We start from the raw sequence: 25,156 nt of genomic DNA, 5'->3' as shown, positions 1-25,156 counted from the left end.
TGTTTAGTAACGTTCCCACCTCATGAGTCAAGGTGCGCCTCCTCTGGGAGGGACTTTAAGCCGTGGGTCCCGTGTCATAGATTTACGGCACGTAAAAGATCCTCATGTCTCTAGGAGACCTCTGAGCAAAATTAGGCAAGTTCCCACCCAAGTAATTTCCAGTGCCTCTGGTCGATGGGGGAAGTATCAGGTACCGAGGGCCGACCTCGTTGGCTGAACGGGGCTGATAGCACGCACAAGTACAGGTAGGGTATAGCGACTGGTAGAATATCAAAGGGGGACATACAATAGACTATTAGTTGCGGTGCATGGGGAAACCCACCCCCTCTAATAATAATAATCCCTGTTTATATCAAACATTCCTCTATTTGTTACTACAAATGTTAACAGGGAATATTATACTGTGATCTTGATGGAAGTATATTCACGTTTCTAAAGTGTTCTCTGCATGATTCTCTATAACTACTTTCTTTTATTATTCTGATAGCTCTCTTTTGTATCTTAAATATTCTTTCGGAATGTGGCGAATTACCCCAAAACATTAATCCGTATGTCATGATAGAGTGAAAAAATTAGTAATAAACACTTTTTAGAGTTTTAGTAGATAACATTGGTTTCAAGTTTCTTATCATGCAGCAAGCTGTATTTAATTTCTTTATGACTTAAACTATGTGCCTATCCCAGGTTATCTTATTTTGGATATTTAAGCAAAGAAATTTTATGTGATTCATACTTGTTAAAATAGCTCCTATGTCTCCCATATCTCTTGTCACCTTATTTTTTGTAGTGAAATTTATGTAATATGTTTTTGTTGTATTAAGTGACATTAAGTTTTTTTAAACCAATCATACATTTCACTATATACCTCATTTATTACATATTTAAATGTTATTGGATTTGTTTGCGCAATAAAAAAACTTGCATCATATGCAAATAGAATGGGAACACATTTCGGCTCCAACATCTACGAACTAGTGCCACCGAACCCACACGTCGTGATCCGTGCCGTCAGAGCTGGTCAGAGCCTTCTAAACCATTCGTGGAATTCGTCGTAATGCTTGATATGGGCCGCCAAAAAGGAAAAGGGGAAGTTTAAGTAGTACGGAATAATTCTGTAAACAGTAATGCATTTTTCGTTTCAAACAGCTATTATTGTATTTACGAAACTTAAACACTACAGATTATTACAGTCAATTATTTTATCATGTGCGATATGTTGAAAGAATTAAGACAACGCTCACAGAAGAGAAAAAAGCTCCTGGCTCAAACTGTAAGTTGTGCCATAACCCATGTAGTCGCAATTGAAGTGTATGTATTCGTAATTTGTATAAGGTAAAATTGTCCGTGTCCATAATTAATTGACCACCACGCTGTGAAGACGTATGGGGGAGTGGAGGTATAGCTCCTCCAATCTTGACCTTGGCACTCGGTAGAGGTTACCGGCCAGTTCCACTCCCCGGCCAGTTTCCCTCGTAAAGATCTCGCGGTACCCATTGGATAGAAGACCGTGTGAGTCCCAAAGCCAGTCTGGACGGTGTGCAGAAGTGAAATATCTCTTGCCCTTGGTGAGAATCGAACCCCTGACATAAATCGCGTATCCCGTCGCTATACTGACTGATCGAATTTTGATTTTGTACTAATCTTATTACCGTATTTCGTCTACGCAACTCTAAGAATGTATGCCCATTTCACTGTTTATTAATAATCACTACATATTTGGAAGAAAGTTTGATTTTGAAATTTATTTCATGCAGTATCAATACAGCTCATACACTCTTAACTTTCCATGAAATGTAACTGAAAATTAGTGTTTTCAGGTATGTCTTTTAAAAGAGATGAGAATTTATACTATTTTATTTTGGTGGGAAGACTTCGGTTATGGGTTAACAGTTGTTATTACATTGAAAGTTTGTTTGTAGGTCATTTAATGACACTGTTGCAAGTTCAGAGGTGTGTGGTTTCAAATGAAATAGGAGACGTCAGGAGTGGTGAGTAGGTAAAAGATGTGGAAGGAGGTGGTTATGAACAATTTAGAGATAACCCAGCATTGCCCTTAAGAGAGCAAGGAATTCTTTGAAAATTCACATTAATGATGTCAGTGGCCTGACTCAGGTTCAGTCCTTCAGTTCAACATGTCTTGTGGGTTACTGCTACACCAACCTGCTTGATGCAGAGAATGTTGACTGAAAATAGGGCAGTACATAAATTGTAAATTTTTTTAAGTCTGTGTGTCACTAATTTGGTTTTCAGTGTTTGGGTTCTTTGTTAGATGAAACCTTTACTGCAGTATTGTTATGATTTTAATTACTTTATTTGTAATGTTTGTAGTTTGGGGTCTCAAATGTAGATGAACTACGGCAAGCTCTTGGTACATCAGTAGAAGCTCCAGCAAAGAAGGTTTTCCAAGAAAGCACACCACAAGAAGAGAGGGTTCAAGAAAAAATTGTGACAGAAGATGCCAGCACTGATGAGTTAGTGTATACAGATTCCTCAACTTTCCTAAAAGTAAGTGGTTGCAGAAACTCACTGCTGTTATACAGCTTGAAGTTCACTAGTCTGACTACAGAACTTGCCATTTGACCCTACTGAGCCTCTGATCAGCTTTATATTACTACAGTGTATTACTGTAATATCTATTTTAATATTGCTGTTCTGCAAATTATGTTCTCTGTTTCTAACATATCTTGATCCATTTGTTTGAACACCTCACAGTGTCAGATGAAGAGTAAAGACTATAAAACTTATGTAAATATCTCTTATTTCCTTTTTCAACTGTGAGATCCAAATATTCTGAGCACTAGTAACATCTGCATCTGAGTGGGAGACCAGTTTTGCATCGGTGGAAAATGTGGCTGAATCTGTAGTTTATAGTTGTAAATATTGTTTTCTTTGGAAGAAGACAAAAAGATTATCAGTACTAAATAATAGTATTAGTTTCATAAGTTTATTCAGGCAGTTGTAATAACTGGCAATTTTGATCCCATGTTTTGTATGGTTATGTGCATATACATACATACATTGATTATTTTGCAGGGTACACAGTCATCAAATCCTCATAATGATTACTGTCAGCACTTTGTGGATACAGGACAGCGTCCACAGAATTTTATTCGTGATGTAGGGCTGGCAGATAGGTTTGAGGAGTATCCAAAGTTGCGAGAACTTATTAAACTGAAGGTGGGTTTCACAAATGTGTCTTCACTCCGTGATTTTGATTTTACAAGACACTGAAAAACAGAAGATATATATAATAATTCTGACCAGGCCACCCTGCTGTTTTAAGATCCTAAAGTACTTTTTAAACATTCATACCTGTGGTGGGCAACAAATGATTTCAAGATTATATTATATGTATTGTAAGAAATATACAAGTTTGAGAGTTAAACAAAATATGACATAATAATTAAAGTTTTATTTAACAGAAAAATGAACACCCAGAAAATTCTTTAACAAAATCAGTTATTAACAGTTTGTTGGTATTTTTATATTTGAAAATCAGGATTCACTCAGATAAGTAGAATCAAAACATTCATTTGGTCTGAGTTTCTTTTTTATTGGCAGTCTAACAATGCATGTAGTCCGAGACTAATGAGCGTTTTTATTCTCACGTAAACAACTATTACTAGAACTAAACTCTGAGACTATGCCCACCGTTGTGTCCCAGCGTCTGGTGTCTTGAGCACATTGTTGTCACATGCGTGTCACTGTTTACACTAATGCGCACTTGCACTACACTAGTTTATAAGGCTTGAGTCTCTTGAGCCTTCTCACTGACCTGTCATTGTGAAGAAGCTGTATCACTTCCATATTGGTGTGCTGGTAAAGCCAATCTTCGTGCTTCTTTCCTGTCCTCTTAATTTCAGTAGTGACCATTATAATGCCTAGATTCCTATGGATGTAGCTATTACGTGCATACCAAGGGGCACTTACTATTCCCCTCAGGACCTTATTCTGAAATTTCTGTATCCTTTATATGTTATCTTTAACTAGTACTGCACTGCCTCCTCTTCTGGTGTTTTGAAGGTGTACTGTGTGATATGCTTGATATCCTTTTATTTTTATGTAAGATTGGTTTGTAAGGTTTGTTTCTGCCAGGGGACACATGTCAGTTTTCTGTTCGTCAAGAAATATTTGTGGCTCCTGGTGTTCTGCAGCAGTCCATTGACACTACATTATAGCACTCTAGGCATACCCCCCATTGATTTTGTCTGTAAGGGATAGGTCTCTTTTTGTTATTGTTTTCTAGTTTTGTCACCCTTTCTAGAATTGTCTGGTTCAGGCTTTCCTGTTGGTCTAGTTTAGCAATTATCTTCAGCAACATCTGGCTAATTGCACTTTCTTCTAATATTTTTGATTTGTTTCATTCTGGTCTGTCAAACTAACAGTTACAAAGACAAAACAACTCCATCCGGTGTGATTATTGAAGTTTTTGCTACTTGAAAACTTAGCACCCTTACATGTCTCGGTCCCTATAGACCATCATCAGAGGACATCAATACTTTTTTGGAATCTACTATCACAGTGGGTGTTTTGAGTGTTAAAATACATATACATACAATGTTTGTAGTGCACAATATATACAAAAGCCAACTTTTCCACAACTACAGCTTTCTTGGTATATTAAAGTTTTTAAAACTTTGTTATTTAAGTTAAATTTATAAACCAAATAGGTTCATGTCCCTTCTCCTGTTGTCTTTCTTGATGATACCAGGAATCTCCTTCTCAAGAGGGACAGGCGGCACAAGTTCAGCCCCTGTCAAGGAAGACAGTAGGAGAAGGGACACAAACCTATTTGGTTTATAAATTTTAACTTAAATAACAAAGTTTTTAAAAACTTTAATATACCAAGAAAGCTGCTGTAGTTGTGGAGAAGTTGGCTTTTGTATATATTGTGCATTACAAACATTATATGTATATGTATTTTAACACTCAAAACACCCATTGTGATAGCAGTTTCCAAAAAAGTATTTATGTCCCTCTGATGATGGTCTATAGGGACCAAAACATGTAAGGGTGCTAAGTTTTCAAGTAGTAAAAACTTCAATAGTCACACTGGACGGAGTTGTTTTGTCTTTTTTCTTCTAATATGTTTTGTGCCTGTTCATTATTACTTCTTACTGCCTGTGAATAGGACCTCTCTGCTTGGATGCGTGTATATTATGCTTTGTGTTCCTGTCTTTTTGCATTTTCATGCAACGTATTCTCTGTCTTTCTTCTAATTGTGCTGTTCAAATTTTTTGTAGTTCTTTTGCTGCTACACAGCCCTGTATTTGGCTGGGTGAGCTTCACCACAATTAACACATTTTGGGTGACTTTGCTCTGGTCTTTGGCACTCTTTCATGTAATGTTTCCTGATGCTCTTCACACACCTTACCACTTTCCTGCAGTATTTCTGCTTGTGTCCATAGGCCTGGCAGTTTTTACACTGTGGTATCAAATTGGATCTTCTCAGCATTCCTGTTGTTACTTTAATGCTAAACACTTCTTTTATTTCAAAGATCCCTTTGGTGTCCTCTTCTTTCTCAAACATCAGTATGTACAGTGTGAGTAGTGTTTTGTCCTTTCTGCTCCGTATTTGCAAGACCTCCATAATAGCGAAGTTTTTATTTTACAAATCTTTAATGACGTCTTCTGCACTGCAGGATGCATGTATATTTCTAGCCATAACTTTGATTGGCCTCGATAGTTTGTTTTCAAATTAATACCACCCTATATCGGTTTGATTAAGGGCCCTAGTTATGTCCCTGTAATCCTCTTTTTCTCTATAATTTTAATGTCTCCACTGTGTATTAGAATTATTTGGAAATTAGGGTTGTTGTGTTTCTGTAGGTGGTTATACATTTTGTGGTAATTCTGGACTTTTCCAACTATTATTGGCAGAGGTCTTACCTTTTTCTGCACATCTGATTGTTTGGTTTGTTCCATCTGTTCCGTCTTCTGTTGTTATGATGACATTTCCAGTGAGGCATTCATTCTTCTCTTCTTGTTTTTCTTCAGGATTCAGTCTGTTTCTCGGCTTAGTTCTTCATCATCTGTATGATAGTCCTTTGCTTGGTGTATTTTGCTTTTCCTTTTGTCTTTTTGGAACATACTTAGTTCTTCTCGCAATGTCTGCATTTCTTTCTTAAAAAGTTGTATAGTCTGTTGAGTTCCTTTCTCTCCCTTTGCCACATTAACTCTTTTCACTTTGTACATCATTAAACTTCTTGGTTTTTCAGTTCCAAATGAGGTCCCTGGCCACTAACTCAAAATCTCAACTGTTTGAACTTGTCAACTTTGCACTTTTTCCAGTAGGAACACAACATCACTCTCATTCTCACACTCATGGTTACTCTCGCTTTAGTTTAGCTGCAGCTGCGAACTACCTTCACTGAGTCCTCCAGTTAAAAATCGTGCTAAACGAGTAGGAGCGCTGTCTGCCATGCGTCCTCCTATCACAAAAACCATGGAGAAACTCCTTAGTCTGAGTGATACACTTTTTAGAAATTGAAATGTTTCAGTAGGTGCATTGCAACAGAAATTAAGCTGCGATTACAGTGATCACAGTGAACATAGTGATGTCTATTTGCAAATTATTAACTTCCATTTTGGAATAAAGCACATTTCTTTTAATTTTCCTTCTTCTACTTGCAAATTTATTGTTTTTTTTTCTTCTTTTGTAGTTCTCCTCTTATTGAAATACTCCCAAAAGTGTTTTTCTGTGCTGGTCCCACAGTGTGTTCTGTCTTCTCTAAGGTGTAAAGGGCAATTTCAACATATATTTTTGCATGGCTCAGCATCAGGTCTTCTCTTTGGAAAATTAAGAATAGCTTCTTAAAGATGTGATTGAGGTCCAGCAAAATTCTGATGAATGAAAAATTTATAAAGAACATATAAGGGCCAAAGTGAGCAGAATTTTGTAAAACACCTACTGTAAATTTTTTCTGGCGAGATGGTATATTCTACTTGTCTCTAGCAAACAGGCAAGTGGGCTTCTCAGTCCTTCATTATGGCACATGTACACTTCATTCCATAGAAATTTTAGACAGGATTTTTACAAAATGTATGAATTGTCCCCAATTTCAGGATGACTTAATAGCACACACAGCAACACCACCAATGTATCTTAAAACAGAACTTCAGACTTTTGACATGAAGGAACTGAACAGCAAATTTGACGTAATTCTAGTTGAGCCACCACTGGAGGAATATCAGCGAACAATGGGTGTAACGAACATGCAGTTCTGGGGTTGGGATCAGGTAAGCTTCATACTGTGATGTGAGCTTATGATTGTCCTGTACTGTATAATATAAAGAAGACCTTAGGTGAAGAACCTGAATGCACTGCCATCAGATATTAAGTAAGTTTGCTGTGCCAGCTGCGTAATTGCATATACGAGTAGTAACTTTGATGGGTTAGCTGCTGGAAGAAAGTGTCACCACAGTTCCATACTCAAGTTTCCAGTACTCTGCTCTGTCTGACATTTGGAAAAGTTTCTGAAGTGCTTTTAGGTCCAATGGCACAATCTGTTCACACATTTAATTCTGTTTTCTGACTTTGACATGTAATGCAATTAGGTTCCTTCTGAAGGATGATATTAAAAATAATTTATAATTTACTTCAGGTTGAGGTCTTCTGGGTGTTGCATCATATGGTCTTGTAGGTGGATGTAAACATTTCAGAGAAAGAGTCTGGTCTTATCTTCAGGGTTGAAATGAACAGGATTAAATGTGGTTAGATTGCATGAGAAGGGTCACATGGATAAACAAACAATCATGTTGGAGGGTGGAAGCCCATCAGTTCTATAGGTTGGGGAGGTACATGTAACTCATGCCATTATTTGACAAATCCTGACTTGAGTGAATGTCAAGTTCATGTGCTGAAAGAGATTTGTTAAAGAAATTTGGCCATGTGTGTATGTGTTTTTTTTTTTAATAATCACTACTAGCCAGCATTTATGGAATGGATTTTTCATTTGAATTAGGCTAATTTCTGAAAAGAAAATAATTTTTTAGGCTGTGTATATGTGCAGTATTTAGTAATTCTCTGAACCAGGTAGCCTATGGTTTTGAAATCCAGGGTGGTCATGCTCCAATACATTTAGTTACTATAGGACAATGGATAAAGTCTGAAAACCCAATATCTCTGTCTCCAATACATTGCTTTGATACTGAAAGAATTTTTTAAGTTTTGTGATAATAAGTAAAGAATTATAGATGTATGAAATTTATGTTGCTTATAAATTATAAAGTGTTCTATAAATTGTTATATATATTTGTCATATAGAATAAATCAATGATGTTACTTCCAGAATTTTTGTGATTGAGATTACCAAGTCCACATTTTAAGCATCTGGCTGTAAATTATGAATGTTATTGTAGCTGTTTCTTAACTGGGTTTGCTGTACACCTTTTGTGATATACATGGTGTTAGTGTACTTAATACTACTTAATACTCTTTTATGTGTATGAATGACTATAGGTGGGGTTTGGATTTGTAATTGGATTTACTGGACTCTTACAACTTGTAACTACAAGTAAGGATTATGCTTTCACTCTTCTACACACTTCACAAATCACTATAGGACACACTAGGTATTCTTGTTACAGTCTCCACTAGCTGTTGCTTTGTAGTGGCTTCCAATGGTGAATGTTCCCCTTCCCCCGGGTTCCCAAACTATCCCCAGCTTCAGCTACAAACTTCTCACAGGAATGGCCCAAAACAACTGAACTGCAGTTCGCTGACTAGCTCACTAACTCACCAACCAACTCTTCACTCCACTTTCAGGCTCGTGGCCATCCCACACCAACCTCCTACTCTTCTGCCATCTCAGGACTCTCTTCTAATGGCAGCTGATCCTCGTTATATAGCTTCAGCATAGACTGCACAGAAAATGCCACTTCCATTATTGTGTGTTCTCTTGTATCCAGGGAAACAGCATGTTCCCAGAACTGTTCTATAACAACAGCTGTTGCACTGTCGCATGTTTACATGGATTTACATAACAATGGTTGTTTCTCTGACTCCACCATTCTTGTGTTAAGCAAATATGGAGGAATGAGAATTTGGCTATTGTGGCATTTACAGCAATACCTCACATAGTCTGGCTTCACTATAGTCCAGTTCGAAAATTTCAAAACAAACTAAATCTTAATTGAACAAAATGAAAATAAATTTAAAAAAAATTAGTACACAAAATTATTTTTAATACATAGATGATCTTTTTTTTCCTTTCATACAGTCAAGTCTGTTTTTGTGCAGTTTATTCTTATGTGGTTTTAAAGTTATGTGATATGATACATATTTCAATTTTTTTCTGGGGTTTTGCGTTGTATATGTATGTACCCATGCTCGGGTCGTTCATTCTTGAGCTCTGACAGCTATCGCTGGAGGAGGTGGGGAGAGCACTACTTTAACAGAATTTTGGAAGAGCTACAACATCAGAAACATCGATAATATAGGCGAAGCATGGCATGAATAACGGCAAGCAGTATGAGAGCAATGAGACAGTACATCAGCTATTCATAGACTTCAAGAAAGCCTATGATTCAGTTAGGAGGGAAGTATTGTACAATATTCTAATAGAGTTTGGGATACCCATGAAACTAGTTAGGTTGATTAAAATGTGTTTATACGAAACATTTGTCTGATAAATTTCCAATCCAGAATGGTCTAAAACAAGGATATGCTTTATCGCCACTCCTTTTCAACTTTGCTTTAGAATATGCCATTATGAAGGTCCAGGGAAACCAGGTGGGACTGAAATTAAATGGGACACATCAGCTGTTGGTCTACGCCGATGATGTGAATCTACTGGGTGATAATGTAGATACCAGAAAGAAAAACACACGAACTTTAATTGACGCAAGTAAAGAGGTTGGTCTAGAAGTAAACACAGAGAAAACTAAGTATATGTTACTGTCTCATCACCAAAATGCAGGGCAAAATCATGACATAAAGATAGGAAACAGATGTTTTGAAAATGTGGCACAGTTCAGATATTTAGGAACAACGATAACAGATCGAAACCTGATTCAGGATGAAATTAAGAGGCGATTTAATTCGGGTAATGCTTGCTACCATTCAGTCCAGAAGCTTTTGTCTTCTCGTCTGTTGTCCAAAAACATAACAATTAGAATATACAAAACTATAATTTTTCCAGTGGTTCTGTATGGGTGTGAAACTTGGTCTCTGACATTAAGGGAGGAACATAGACTGAGGGTGTTTGTGAACAGGCTGTTGAGGAGAATATTTGGACCAAAGAGAGATGAAGTGACAGGAGGTTGGAGAAAATGGCATAATGAGGAGCTTCATAACTTGTACTCTTCTCCAAGTATAATTAGAATGATCNTGGATAGATCTGGCTCAGGATAGGGACCAGTGGAGGGTTCTTGTGAACACGGTAATGAACCTTTGGGTTCCATAAAATGCTGGGAAATTCTTGAGTAGCTGCAGAATTGGCGGCTCCTCCAGAAGGGCTCAGCTCCATGAGTAAGTAAGTAAGTAATGGAAACATATCATACCACATTGTGCAATTGATTTCGTTGGTTTTTAAACTCATTTTGTTGAAGTCACCAATAACCAGGGCCCAGATTTTGATGACCTGAAAATATTTAAAAAATGACCTATAAAATGACTGAAAAAATCCAGAAAAGTGACCTAAAATATAACCCAAAAATGTAATATGCAGGGCCCAGATTTTGATGACCTGAAAATATTAAAAGAATGACCTATGAAATGACTGAAAAAATCCAGAAAAATGACCTAAAGGAGAAAAGAAAGAATACTTCGCTTCCATGTTATTCACATTTCAGAAAACATATGAAGAAAAATTCCCTAAAATGGCCAAAAATGACAAGAAATACCCTTAGAAGTCCAAAAATTTACCAAAAAATTACCTATAAAATTTACATTTCTGTAACCAGCAGCTCATATCCGAGATTTATATATTTAAGAGCATCGCATAGGATACAAGGAAAAAAAGACATGTCATCAAAATCCGGGCCCTGCTAATAACATAGTGGAAATTGGACAGAAACTTGGTTTGAGTGAGTTAGATTCTGTCAGTGTATTTGAGTGCATCAAATCGAACACTAATGAACTAGATAATGAAACATTTATTAACATAGATGAACAACGGGCTTATGAAGAACGGAAGGACAACTTAGACCATGACGACTGTGTTGAAGTGCCTGCACGAGAATGAACAGCTGAACAAGTATCAAAAATTATTGGAGTGGTTGAAACCTTGTCAGAGCATATTATGGAAGTTGATCCCAATATTGAACGTAGGCTTACAATTCACTGAACGATAAACAATGCAATTTGTTGCTACAAAGAAATGTATGAAGAGAAAAGGCCAAAGAAGAAAAATGTGCAGACATCAGTATTGCAATTTTTAGAGAATAAAAAATGAATTGTGAAAAACATAAATTTTTAAAATTATTTCTAATGAAGACATTTGAATTTATTAATCGTGTTTTATTTATTGGAAAACAGGTATTTTTTGGAACCAATTATCATTTTTTGTATGTATTTAGTTCCTCGATTAGTCCAGTTTCAAACAGTCCAGGATTTTTGCGGAACTGATTACCTGGACTATGCAAGATATTGCTGTATATTCTTTTGCAAAAAGGTTAACCTTGAACCACCCATGTACAATGATTATACTATATTGTAGCATGTAGTATGGTTACTGTGCAGTGATCACAAGAAGGAACATACGTTGCTTGGTAATGGTCGGTAAACATATTTCCACGGAAATGTTATCCAGTCTGTCGCTAGACAACTGCCCATTACAACAGTAGAAGGATTGTTGAAGGCGGAATTTTCTGTTGGGTCCACCCTGAGGCTATATAGTGAGGACTCCAGGCTGGCTGAAGCAGTTAAGTTGAAAGGCAGCCTGTGAAGAGAAGACTAGAAGGTTGGTGTGAAATGTTCGCCAGCCTGGGACCCAGTCACTTGAGAGTTGTCAATTGAGAAGAGTTCTCTATGGGAGGCTTTAGTTAGTTAGTTATTGGAGAAGGTGGGTTTCCCTATGCACTGAGACCAGTCCATTGTGCTTCCCTCTATGATATTCTACCAGTCTCTATACCCTACTGATATTGGTGCGTACCGTCAGTCCCGACCGAGCCAGTGAGTTCGGCCTTTACTGGCTTGGCGGTATCTATAATGCTTCCCCCATCTATCAGAGGTGTTAGAGACTACTGTTGGGCGGGAAATGCCCTTGAATTTAGCTCAGTGACCTTTGGAGATATGAGGTTCTTTTACATGCCGTAAAGCTACGACATGGGACCCACGGCTTAAAGTCCCTCCCGGAGGACCTGTTCCCTGAATTTTTCTGCTCTTAAAAATTTCACGACCTCCGCCGGATTTGAACCCGCATACCACGAGTCATGAGGTGGGAACGTTACCTCTAGACTACCGAGGCCGCTATGGGAGGCTTTGAAGAAAACAGTTAGTTGCAAGAGTGCTGCTGTGAAAAGAAGACTGTAATATTTGGAGTGTGTATTTCAGTGAGACTGTTATAGTTCCTACGTTAAATCTGTTGCCAGGAAACAGCTAGCGGAGACTGTAATAGACTGAGGACATTTGTCTGTGTGTAGTTTCAAGGGGTGTGTACAAGTGGTCAATAAATCCAGTATCCAGTCCATACCCCATCTATAGTCACATAAATCATGACAATATTTGATTTGTTTCATTCTGGTTGATCACACGAACAATATTATAAAAGATAAAACAATTCTGTCTAGTGTGGTTTCGAAATTGTATCGATGTCCCTCTGATAATGGTTTCTAAGGACCAAAACATGTAAGGTTATGAAGAATTGGAATAAGAAAATCATCGTCAGTCACACTGGACAGAATTGTTTTATCTTTTATAACATGCCTATTATTTGCCTGTTTTATTAAAAGCATTTAGGTATTATAGATTTGTTTTTCTCCCACTTAATTCAATTTAAGTAGCTCGGAAAAGGTGGTGTTTCAAATGATTTCAGTGACAGAAGTGCTTTGAATAATAAAGTGAGTTTCATACTGCTTTAACATTTACTTCCATTGTTCAGTTTAGAGCACTGTGGCAATGAATGTGTTCTGAAAGCAAATTTAGTAAAAGGGGTTGCTCCTTTGATTGCATACTGCTCACTGATTTTGTTCTCATGAAAAGCAGTGTACTTCTCCCATAAATTGCCAGACACTTAGTTTTCTCAACTAGCAACTGCCACGTGTTTTTTCCTTTTGGTCAACTTTATTTATTTGTTTTGCTTTCTTTTCATTGTTACTTAGTAGTGGGTGAAGTTTATACCCTTCTTCCACTTTAGATAATGCAGTTGGACATTGGAGAGGTAGCAGCAACTCGAAGTTTTGTGTTCCTATGGTGTGGTTCATCTGAAGGCTTAGACATGGGCCGCTTTTGCCTCAGAAAATGGGGATTCCGGCGCTGTGAAGACATATGTTGGATACGAACGAATATCGATAATCCTGGACATTCCAAAAACCTTGAACCCAAAGCTGTCTTCCAAAGAACCAAGGTATATTATGTTGGATTTGAGGTTCTCACAGCATTTGACGATGCTATATAGTTCTGAGATAACCACCTGCTTCTGCTGGTTTCTTGTGTGGCTTACTCTTTGACTGTGAAGCTGGGATGATATGTTTCTCTGAAACATCAGGCTACCTATTAACTGCATGGCATTTCAACCCAGAAAATCATATTCTGCAAAGTTATGTTGCTTTTTTTTTTTTTTCCAGTGAATGCATCATGTTGTGTATTATATATTTCTTTTGTTGAAAGCCGTAACAACACAACAATTAATAATATATGTTTGTAGTATCAAGTAGTATGTTTTGGCTTTCAAGAAACCATCATCAAGTGAATACACTTAAAAACTTCTTACCTTCTGATACTGCATCGTGTAAAGCATGCAGTTCAATAGCTAAGAAGTTTTAAGTGTATTTACCTGATGATGGCTACTTGAAAGCTGAAATGTGTAGTAAATTACTGCTTGATACTACAAACATATATTATTAATTGTTGTGTTATGATGGCATTCAATAAAAGAAATTATGTAGCTTTGTTATGAAGTCAATATTCAGAATTGCTGTAGAAAATTGGTGTATTTTAGAACATACAGTAAAACTTGGTTATAGCAACATCGGTTTCTGCGACACCTTGTCTATTGCGTCAAGTATTCAATGGTACGAACTAATTCCTCATAAAGCAACTGTTTTTATACCTTGCTTAGTACGACAATAACAAATGCATCAACCTCGTATGTAACGTCATTTTCGTTCCTGAATTTCTCTGATATGGACATTGAACGTAATTTAGAAAGTGTGTATTGGGCAAGTAACAGGAAACAGATGAAGATAACTGATTACTGTACTCGTATCTAGGTACAGTAAGGCACAACAATTGATGTAATCTACTGTAATTTGGTGAGTAGGCCTGTAATTTGAGCTGTTTGAATCACACTCAATATATCTACCTTAAGCTGAGCAAGGCTCTATATTTGATTTACACATTTGGGCAATTCCACGTTAATGTTACGTTAGTCTGTACTTAACTACGTATTTCACTAAAAAATGCAACATTTTAACTCGGTTTTTGGTAGATTTTTACGTGACTAACATAAGGCTACTGTGGAAGTGCCCATTTCGGTTACAACGACATTCGTTTATAACGACACTATTTTTAGGTCCCTTTGATGACGTTATAACCAAGTTCTACTGTATTTGCATCATGCATTATTTCAGGAACACTGTCTTATGGGTATTAAAGGCACAGTACGTCGGTCCACTGATGGGGATTTTATCCATGCTAATGTTGATATTGACCTGATTATATCTGAGGAGCCTGAATATGGATCTTTGGAAAAACCAGTTGAGATCTTCCACATCATAGAACATTTCTGCTTGGGTCGTAGGAGGTAAATTTTGAAGTATTACACTAGTAGAAGTAGCCACTGTTTGCCTTAGTTGTAATTTGTTTCTTTATAGTGTATGCTTGTTTAAATTCATGTTTATACTTGGTCTTCCCTTCATACTATTTGCAGTTATTCCTGTGATAGTCCCATAGGCATAAGCCATGAAAACCTCGTTTTTAATTATTATGATTTTATCAGTAGGACATAATCGGAATCATTATATTCCCTTATGAATAGGGGACAATCACATACTTGGATTTTACAACTCATTCTTTGGAACACTTTTATTGTGTGTCACAATTCATCTGGAAGATCTCTGTCTATTTAAATGCCTTGTGGTTATTGGCAGCATTCTAGTCATTGTATAACACATAGTTTTTGTGTTATATTTGTGTGTTCTTAGAACCAGATGTTTGTGGATATGCAGGGAATTACTGATATGCTAACACAGCCTGTTACATAAGATCTGCCACTACAAATGCAAAGTGTATTTTAACATGTCATGGGCTCTTTATTGCTCCAATTGCTAAAGAAATAGTGTTTCTTATTGAGCATTTTGTTAGAAAAGAGATTTGTCTTATCCAGCAAACAGTATGTTTTAATTATCTACATGAAAAGTTAATAGGAAAAGGCATTAACCAGTGCTTGTTCTTATATTAGAAATTCTGCAAGACATCCAAACAATACTCAGATTTAGGCCAAAATGTCACATCAGTGATTGTAGCAATAAACTAATACCTAATTTATAGAGCTAAGAAAATTTTGAAATTTCATCTGTACAGTAAGGTGCAGTTTTCTGGGTTGTAACATTGTGTAGTTTGGATAGAGTGTGACATTTTGAAGCAACATATCACTGCCATCTACAGGGCAAAAGAATAAGTTAGGCAAGAAACAAACCAGTAGCAGGTGGTAGCCTGCAGCTTGGTGTGTTCCTTCAAAATGTTGGGCTCTTTCCAAATTACACAACATTACAACCCTGAAGACCATATTCTTCATAATCTTAACTGTGAGAACCTCAAATTCAGTATATTGGTTGTGCATAGTTTCCAACCCACAGCTGCAGTGTCAAAAATTGAACCTTATACTTAGCTTTTTAGGAATACTAATGGTATTGTCAGTAGTCTTTGCTTCTTTTTATGATGTATGTTGTCTGGTTTCATCTGAATGATCATATAAACTCTCAAAGCATAAACTTTGGAAAACCCTCATGTTATTCATGAAATACAATTACACAACCAGAAAGCTGGTGTATTGTGTGCTGTAAATGCCAAAAGTGTCATAGACACAGTTATCCGAGAGTGGTCGGTGAAGTATATTTTGGAGCCATTTCTGAAGAATTAAATTAATAAGAAAAGTGTTACATGCACTTTCAGTGGAATAATACATGAACATGCATGTTGGAAGATCTGTTGCAGACTCTGAACAGTTTTCAGTGATCGTATAATTAGCAGAGGACTGTTGCCATCATTTTGTATGAATATGAATATGTGTGACTGTTTATCATTGTGAAATGTGAAGCAGTAAGTTTGTGGAAGCAACCCGCACACATTGGGAGCTACATAAATCAAAACCCAGAATTTGTTTCTAGGATTCAAAATGAAATTGTATGTCTGCCACAAAAGTTTCTTACATTGCTGTGAAATATGCTTCAATATTTCGGGGCACTACTTTCAGCATCTTCTGTACTCTTAGTAATTAAAGTGGTTTGACTGAAAACATTCATCAGATGCAGATGGACTGTACATTACCTTGCCCTGTAGGGTGTGTTTACCTAATTGGTGACTCCCTGCATGCTGACCACAAACTGGCTCAGTGAATATGCGGTGAATGTAACATCAGAAGTTGCTGGTTGTACCGGTCTGTATGAATGATAGCACATAGTAGTTCTTAATTCATAAAGTGACTGGCAAAGGAGATGACTCAGTTCTTTCTGTTATTTGGAATATGGTTCTGCATGTTGTCATGTGATCAAGTGATGATAGACGGGTTTTGGATTGATAACTGGATCGATACAATGCTTTTACAGCTTATGATTATACACTTCACAGATCACTATCACATCCAGACTAGTGTCCTCAGTCACGTTGCTTGGTAATGGCTTCCAACAGTGGACACTCTTCTGCTTCCTGGCTCACGTCCTTACAGGGTGGTGACCATCTCACACCAAGCACATACTCTGACTGCTGGCTTAAGTGGTTACTCCTGTCAGCTGCTAGCTCCCAGGCTGGACTGACTTTCAGCTGCCAACCACCAGCTTCAGCTGTTATTTCTTGACTGGCTCCTGAGCTGAACTAACGTCCGATGCACAATTGACTCCTTATCTTGACTCAGTGCAGACTGCATACAAAGCACTGCTTCCAACAGTTTCTCCATTATTGCATCAAATGTTGCTTAGTGATGGCTTTGGTATTGTTGTATGATTATGAAGCTGTTGCTTAGTAATGGCTGTTTTTCTGGTCCCTTATTGTAGCCGTGACATTGCGCCCTCAGTAAGGCTGCTCTTTCTGAATAGCCTATTGGTATGTCACCTATCCTTCCGTTTACAGGGAGAGAATATTTGGAAGTGGCCAGTGCTCCTACAGCACTGGCAAACGAGTCACTAGTAGCTACTTTTTTTCGTTTGGGTGGGGGCTGATTCTTCCACAATGTCCAGTCACTCGCTTTCCACAGCCCTATGGAAAATCAGACTGCTCGCTTCACAACCTCCAGCCTGAAGGTTTGTCTGAGGGCCGCATAGAATGTCTCCTTGCTTCCTGCTTGTTTCAGTCCTTTGTCCCTTATGGCATTTCTGCTTTTTAGCAACACCTGATGTCACCTCTTAAATGTCCATCTTTTAGGGGCTGATACAATATTGCCCCTGGTCTACCTTTTCCATGGGTTCCTGTATTCTATGGCTGGTTGCTGATTCACAGACTGTTCCTTCAGTGCTTGCTCCGATTATCTGCATTGCGGCCTCTTCATTAGGGACTTCCTCATGCACCTCTATGATCTCTGTTTCCTCTGGTATTGTCTCCCGCTTCTCTGGACAGGCCTTCGTCTCTTCTCATTCGGCTGCCATTATGGTCATCATCTTGGCCTCAAACTTATCCAAGATGGCTACCAGATGTTTTGTCATTTGCTCTGTCATTCCAATTTTGTATTTTTGCAATACAACTCTACTGCAGTCTTCAGTCCAGCAATTCATTTAATCAATCGAGTCCCACTTCTGACACTAGTTATCATATGTTAGGTGACTATAGATGGGTTTTGGATATATAACTGGATTTATTGGACACTTTTACAGCATGTGCCTACACTTTACATGTCACTATAACACACAGACTAGTGTCCTCAGTCTTGTTGCTTGGTAACAGCTTTTAGTGATGTATGTTCCTCTTTCCGGGCTCATGTCCTTACAAAGTGGCGAGCATCTCTTGCCAACCTCACACTCTGACCACTGGCTTCAGCTGCTGTCTTCTGGGCTGGACTGACTTCCAGTTGCAAACCTCCATCTTCAGCTGTCAATGCTCAACCGGCTCCTAAGCCGAACTAACTAACTTATAACACACAATTGACTCCTTATGTAGCCTTGGTGTGGACTGCATAGGAAACACAACTTTTGTCATGTTGCATGTTTATGAAGCTGCTGCCTAGTAATGGCTCTTTTTTCTGGTCCCTCATTCTTACTGTCAGGCCTCATGTCACAGTATGATGGGCTCCTTACTGTCAGCAGTTCCATTCCTTGAAACTGTGTATTGTGGCATGTTAATCATGCTGTGATCGAGTCAGACAAAAGTAAGATGCAACAAAATAAGTACAGGAAAAGTTTACAATGGGAGGAAGGAATATGAGTGTCATTGTGGTTTGGACCATATTGGTCTGTTCTGGCTCATCATACTTATCTTTCACCATGAATGCAACCAAATGTGTTAAGATTTTACTTGGCATTGTTATATAAATGAACTGTGTCAATTTTCTTGATACAAAACATATATTTCTGAACTGGAATTTGTTGTTCTATGCAGATTACATGTATTTGGCCGAGACAGTACTATTCGGCCAGGTTGGCTGACAGTAGGTCCTGAACTTACCAACAGCAATTTCAATGCAGAACTTTATGCCAGTTATTTTTCAAATGGACAAGCAACTACAGGATGCACTGAGAGGATAGAAGCTCTGAGACCAAAGTCACCCCCACCAAAAGGAAAGGGAGCACCAGGTGGACGAGGAAGGGGAGGGCCATCCCGAGGAGGCTTCTCACGTGGTCGTGGAAGAGGAAGATAAGGGTAGCTTAGTGTTTAAATAACTGACTATTTTGTGTCAGAGTTGCAGGCAGATGGTGTTGAAGCATCTAGTCATGATTTACAGTACGAAAATATAGTGCCCCAAAATGATTACTGCACTACAAAGAAACTGTTTGTAAGTAGATAATGTAGAGTTACTTAACAAGGACCAGTGTGTAATGCACAATGTAACATTCCTCAGACTTCAAATATATTTCATCACTAGTTTGTTGAATAAAATGATATGTTGAGATTGCCCTGGATGTTTGAAATTTTGGATGCTGTGTCCATAACTAGGATTTTAGTGTTATCTGTATGTTCATTTTTATGTAATTTTTTAAAATGGCAACATACAAATTTATTATGCATGTACACTAAAATATATATTTTTATAGTACATGACAACCTTAAGGAGCTTATTTTTCATTGGATTATAACTTGTAAGGTTGTGAAGGCACACATTCTAGAATCTGTGTGTATTCAAAACATCACAGTAGTGACATAGTTGAAAACACATAAGGAGCCTATTTGGGTAGGAGAGATGGACTGAGTGAATTAACTGTTTAATGAATTTTAAGCTAACTCTGCTTCTGTAGGTATTTCTGAATTGAAACTAAAACAGTATGTGGTAGAGAAGTGTTACCTTGTGCTTTGGCTAACATTGCTAGATAGTGAAGTGAAGGAAATTATAATGCACTGGATATCTAGCTTGGATAGGTGAAGTGGGAAAGGCTTACATGATTTTGATGGGGAAATCTCTTTGATAACAGCCATTTGAAACACCAAGGAGGAGAGCAGGGGATAATGTTAAAATGAATCTTCCATCAATTTTGAGATATGAAATTGATGGAACTATTACAGAACTATGAGTATATCCAGCATTGGACTTCAATATTAACAGTGTTATACCTGTTCCCAGATAGTGACTGTTAATTAAACTTGAGGTTCCTCTCCGCAGTATGGCTATTGACTGATTTCTACATCAACAAGAAAACAAGCTGCAGCATGCAAAATGACATTAATGTGAGAGAGGCTTTACAATTGACATAAGACTCGTTATCCTTCAGACTAGCTAAGGAGTGAAGAATATATATATACCGTATTTATGCATGTATAGGCCGCAGCACAATTTTCAGACAAATTATAGAAAAAATAATTTTCTTGGAATATTATTTCAGGAGTATTACACCCTGTATTACTAATTATGAATATAATTTTTTTTAAATGAAGTGTCATTTCGAATATTTTGAATATAAGCCGCACCCCAGTTTTCCTCTTGAATTTTTGGCAAAAAATGTGCAGCCTATACATGCGTAAATACGGTATATATATATATATAAGGGTGAACTGTGTCTTGTTGAATTGGTAGGATAAAACTCTAAAGATGGGCTGGTAAGAAGTACCATTGCATACAAGGGAAAAACCACTAAAACGTGTACAGATTTTGATACAAAACCCCATGAAATAGATTCCTTATTACAGTGTCGATGGAAGGATAAAATAAAAATTATCTTAAAGAAAGTGGTTCTTTGGCTGAATATAGGTCCACTGGCAAAGTTTTGTTGAAGTAGTGCTGAGCTGTTGATGACCATAATACTGGCAAGATTATTATGAGGATGTTTTATGTCCAGAAGAAAAACATGGTTTGGCAATGTTACATTAAACGGATGGGTGAGAAAAGTATCAGTTTTTGCTGGAGTAAGAACCCACTGACATACTGGCATTGGATTGTGTTTTCAAGCATGATCTCTTTATACATTGTGTGAGAACATGGGTGTGCACATAGTGGTAGAAGGTGGTACTAATTCTGTTGGTAGGTGGATGTGCCCACAGTATTCTCTGTTTCATCAGTTGTCATATTCCTGAAAAACACTTATTCAGAAGAGCTTGAAACCAGTATTTTACATTTTTCCAATATTGGATGTTATTATCACAAGAAGGAGTGCGACTATAGACAGGTTTTGGGTTGGAGGTTGGCTTTATTGATCACTTTAACACAAGACTTGTTACTACACTTAATTATAGCGCCATTGCTGATCTTCACACTTTACTAGTCACTACAGCACATGCTAAGTCTTTTCAGTCTGCTTTGTCTTCTGCAGTTGTTTCCTGGTAACAGCTTCTAAAGTGGAGATTCTTCAGCTTCCATACTCACTTCATTGCCTTCTGGCTTGTGGCTGCACTGTCTTAAGTCTTCTCTTCAGAGACTCCTTTATAATGCTCTCTCCCAGGCTGACAGCATCTCACACCAACCTCCTACTCTTCGCATCACAAACTGACTTATGACTGACTAACTTCTAAACTTGTTTCAGTTATAACATCTCAAAATGGACCACATAGAAAACACTGTTTCCAGCAGTTCTTCTATTGCTATGCGTGGACTTGTTGCCATGGGAACTCACGTGTTACGCCATCTCTACCTAGTAACGGGTCTTCATGCTACATTATGATTGGAATCTAAGTACACAAAGCAGATCCCCCAGTAGTTAATGTAATCAATCGCTCCTGTTAATGAAATTTAATTATGAACTCATGCAACTGGAATGTGCCCAGTTAGAGACTTCTTAGGCCAAGAATGCTGGTTTCCAGTTATTTCTCATTGAAAAAACAAGACTCAGAGAAGGAAATATGGCTCCAGAGACAGTGGTGTAAGGTAAATGGGTTGTATGTGAATGCAGAAAAGTGTGAGTTTTTGAGAAATAAATAGTATCATATCAAATATGTAAAATGTATACCTTAACTTCTGGAACATCACATACATGAACATAGTTCGAGTAACAGAAATGGGGGTGTAGATGGTAACAAATTGTGTGTATATTGAACTTTACTGAGACATTTTCAGTTGTTTGCAAGACGTGACTAAGTCATGTGATCATATTAAAAATGTGGAATTATTAATGTAGTTGAGGACCATCATCTGTATGAAAATTGAATGTGGCATTAAAAAATATGGAACATGTTTAATAGTATTAATTGAATCATGAGTGCTATGACATTTCATTTTCTGAGGGGCAGTTATTTCTTCATTGAAAAAGTTGGCAGTGTAGATGAAAACACTAGCACTTCTCTCAGTGTTTTTATGAGATCTTTTCTAGTAAGTTATTTTAATTTACATGATCGGAATTTACTTTATGTGATGAAGAAGGGTGCTGTGGCGCTTACTAGGACATATGCCTACAAAGACAGGTTAGGGATGACATTGTGTGTTTTGGCCAGAGTATGACCTTTCTTGGTTAACTTACAGCTTACACTTTACCTTAGTAACTACAGGGGGGAATTCTTACAGTGTTGAACACATTGGTGAAGGGTATTTGTTTTCAGTGTGTTATCAAATTATAAATAGATTTTTTGAATGTATTAATCATTTGGGGCTGTCATATTTTTTTTTTGCCCAGAAATATATATCTTTATTTTCTGTACAGTGACATGAAGTGACTCAACATGTTATGTTTGCAATTAACATCAACATTTGTTTTACATTTCTTTAATAGTGATGGATTTCTGTCTGGTGAATGTTAGAAATGTAATGTGCAGTGTGTTAGTATGGCAATGCTAGTGAATCATTCCAGATGGTTTTTCTTTTCATAATGTATTTCACATATGTCATTAAGCAATACAATGTAATGCACAATACCAGCACTTTTGATATCTGGAGGTTACATTATCCATATCATTATCACTGTACAGTGAAATGTACAGATGCTATTAATCCTTCCAACTCTTCCTAGCACTTCTCTGGCCTCCTTTCCTGCAGGGTCTGTAGTCCATAATATGTCTGGGTATATCTTATAGAGGCATTTTTTATATATGTTTCTGTTGAACCTATGAAAATAAAAGCCTTTTGGCTTTATTGTTTCCCCTGCATAGATTCTGAAATTCTGTCTAGAACTAGGGTTAGGGGGTTCTTATGCTGGTACACAACATGCCAGTTCTGTTGTATGTAATAAGTGTTTGAATTAAATTCGGCCCGTTCTGGCCCTCCACGCCCACAACATGCCCCATATCCCCTTCACCATATAAGAGAACCCTCAACACACTTGTCAGTCATTTACCGCACCCAAACAGGTTACATTGGAGAACGTGCTACAGACCGGTAATCACTCTAATCACTCAGTGCAATAGGGCATGCTTAAACATTGAATTGGAATCCAAGATTTTGATCTCTACACATCAAAAGTACACTATAATATATTCCATTTCAGAAAAAGAAAACTGTTCGCAAAAAAGTAACCATGGCACAATACACCCCCAGTACACTGAATATCCATATTCACATTAACACACATATGTGCACCTAATCAACACCAGTACCAGTATCACATATGATAACATCATAAACTTTTTTTATTAAGGAAATCAGTCAATCTAAACGCACTGACTTACAAATGACCATACCATACAAACCAAATCGCAGTACTATGTAACTGTCTGATAATACATATTGTGGCATGTAGACCCAATGATGGGCAGCAACCATGAAATATGCAGCTACACAACAGCTGTTGCTAGGTAATGGATCTGTAGATAGTGGCCATTGCCAGGGAATGGCCTCAACAGATTCATCATAACAGGCAGTAATGGGATAACTGGAAGGCAGTGTTCTCTACACAGGCTCTGTGATAACTGTGATGCAACAATAGGAGAACTGTTGGGAGAGATGTTTTCTGTGCAGTCCGTGCTGAAGCTATATAATGAGGGGCAGATGCAGTTATGAGAGATTCAGTAGTCTTGAAATGGCAGGGAGAAATCTAGGAGGTTGGTGTGAGATAGCTACCAGCCTTGAAGTTAGTTGGAACAATGAGTTGGTTGTGAGACAGTCGCTGGCCAGTAAGAACCTGAACACAGAAGCTGAGGAAGCTGTGGCATTGATGCCATTATCAGGCGACAACCAGTGAAGTTACTGCAGACTGAGAAGACTTTGTACATGCTCTAGTGAACTGAAGAGTATGTGAATTAGCGTTAGCAAAGTAGTTACTTGTAGTTATGATCTGTAAGTGTTCAATAAATCCAATTACCAATCCAGACCACATCTATAGTCAATCCAATGTGACGATATTAGCATTTACCGCAGTGCCTACATCTAAGTAAAAAACCAACAGAAATTTAAGATCAGCAATTATTTTGTGACATTCCTTTTATACAGGGCAAACTATAAAAATTCATTCGTGTTTAAAACGCCATATTTTCCAAAGCATTACACGTACAAATGTGGTTGATATATAAAAAGAACTGTAAACTCACCAAATTTTCTTCACACTCTACAAATGTTCTATGTGTGCCCCTTGGGTCACACGACACACGTCCAGGTGGTAGTCGAGCTCATTCCACACATTTTGTAGCATCATCCTGTCAATGGTCATCACTGCAGTATTGATGCGTTCCCTCAGCTCTACTAGTGTTCTTGGCAGTGGGGGTACGTAAACATGATCCTTAATGTACCCCCAAAGGAAGAAGTCACAAGGCGTTAGATCAGGTGATCTGGGGGGCCAAGTGAACAGAGCTAAGTCATCCTCACCAACACACCCAATCCAGCGTGTCCTCAAATTGCTGATACCACCCCAAAATGCTTTGTTTACATGGCGGTTCTTTTTTATACTCTCTTTTGAATGCGCGCTGCACTGCTATAACAGACGAACATCTCGCATATTCCAACAAACAAAAACTCTTTTCTTGCTTTGTCGCCATTTTGTAAAGGCACTGAACTCATGCTGCCAACTGGTGCACACAATACAAACTTGGTGAGTTTACGGTTCTTTTTATATATCAATCATATTTGTACGTGTGATACTTTGGAAAATATAGCATTTTAAAAACGAATGAAGCATTTATAGTAGCACTGTATTATAGATACATATAAGCTGGAGACATGGAAGAAAACATGAAGATATCAGCCACGCTATGATAATATTAACATACCAACTGCATATAATGTGTAAATATAATACATAAATTCACACAAACATAAACACACCACTCTACTACCTTTCAGTA

General features: G+C 37.6%; 1 protein-coding gene across 1 annotated transcript; it reads left to right on the top strand.

Annotated features, from left to right (window-relative positions):
- Nucleotides 1-982: 982 nt before the first annotated feature.
- On the top strand, nt 983-24,413 carry LOC111867667 (N6-adenosine-methyltransferase non-catalytic subunit). Its single transcript, XM_023857703.2, has 8 exons — nt 983-1,270; nt 2,329-2,505; nt 3,034-3,177; nt 7,066-7,239; nt 13,299-13,508; nt 14,734-14,906; nt 18,908-19,168; nt 21,478-24,413. The coding sequence occupies exons 1-7, from the start codon at nt 1,205-1,207 to the stop codon at nt 19,164-19,166; spliced, it is 1,203 nt and encodes a 400-aa protein (XP_023713471.1). The 5' UTR covers nt 983-1,204; the 3' UTR covers nt 19,167-19,168; nt 21,478-24,413.
- Nucleotides 24,414-25,156: the final 743 nt, after the last annotated feature.

Source organism: Cryptotermes secundus, unplaced genomic scaffold (genome assembly GCF_002891405.2).
Source record: "Cryptotermes secundus unplaced genomic scaffold, Csec_1.0 scaffold931, whole genome shotgun sequence".
Classification (NCBI taxonomy): domain Eukaryota; kingdom Metazoa; phylum Arthropoda; class Insecta; order Blattodea; family Kalotermitidae; genus Cryptotermes; species Cryptotermes secundus.
This window is presented reverse-complemented; position numbering and strand designations above follow the sequence as displayed.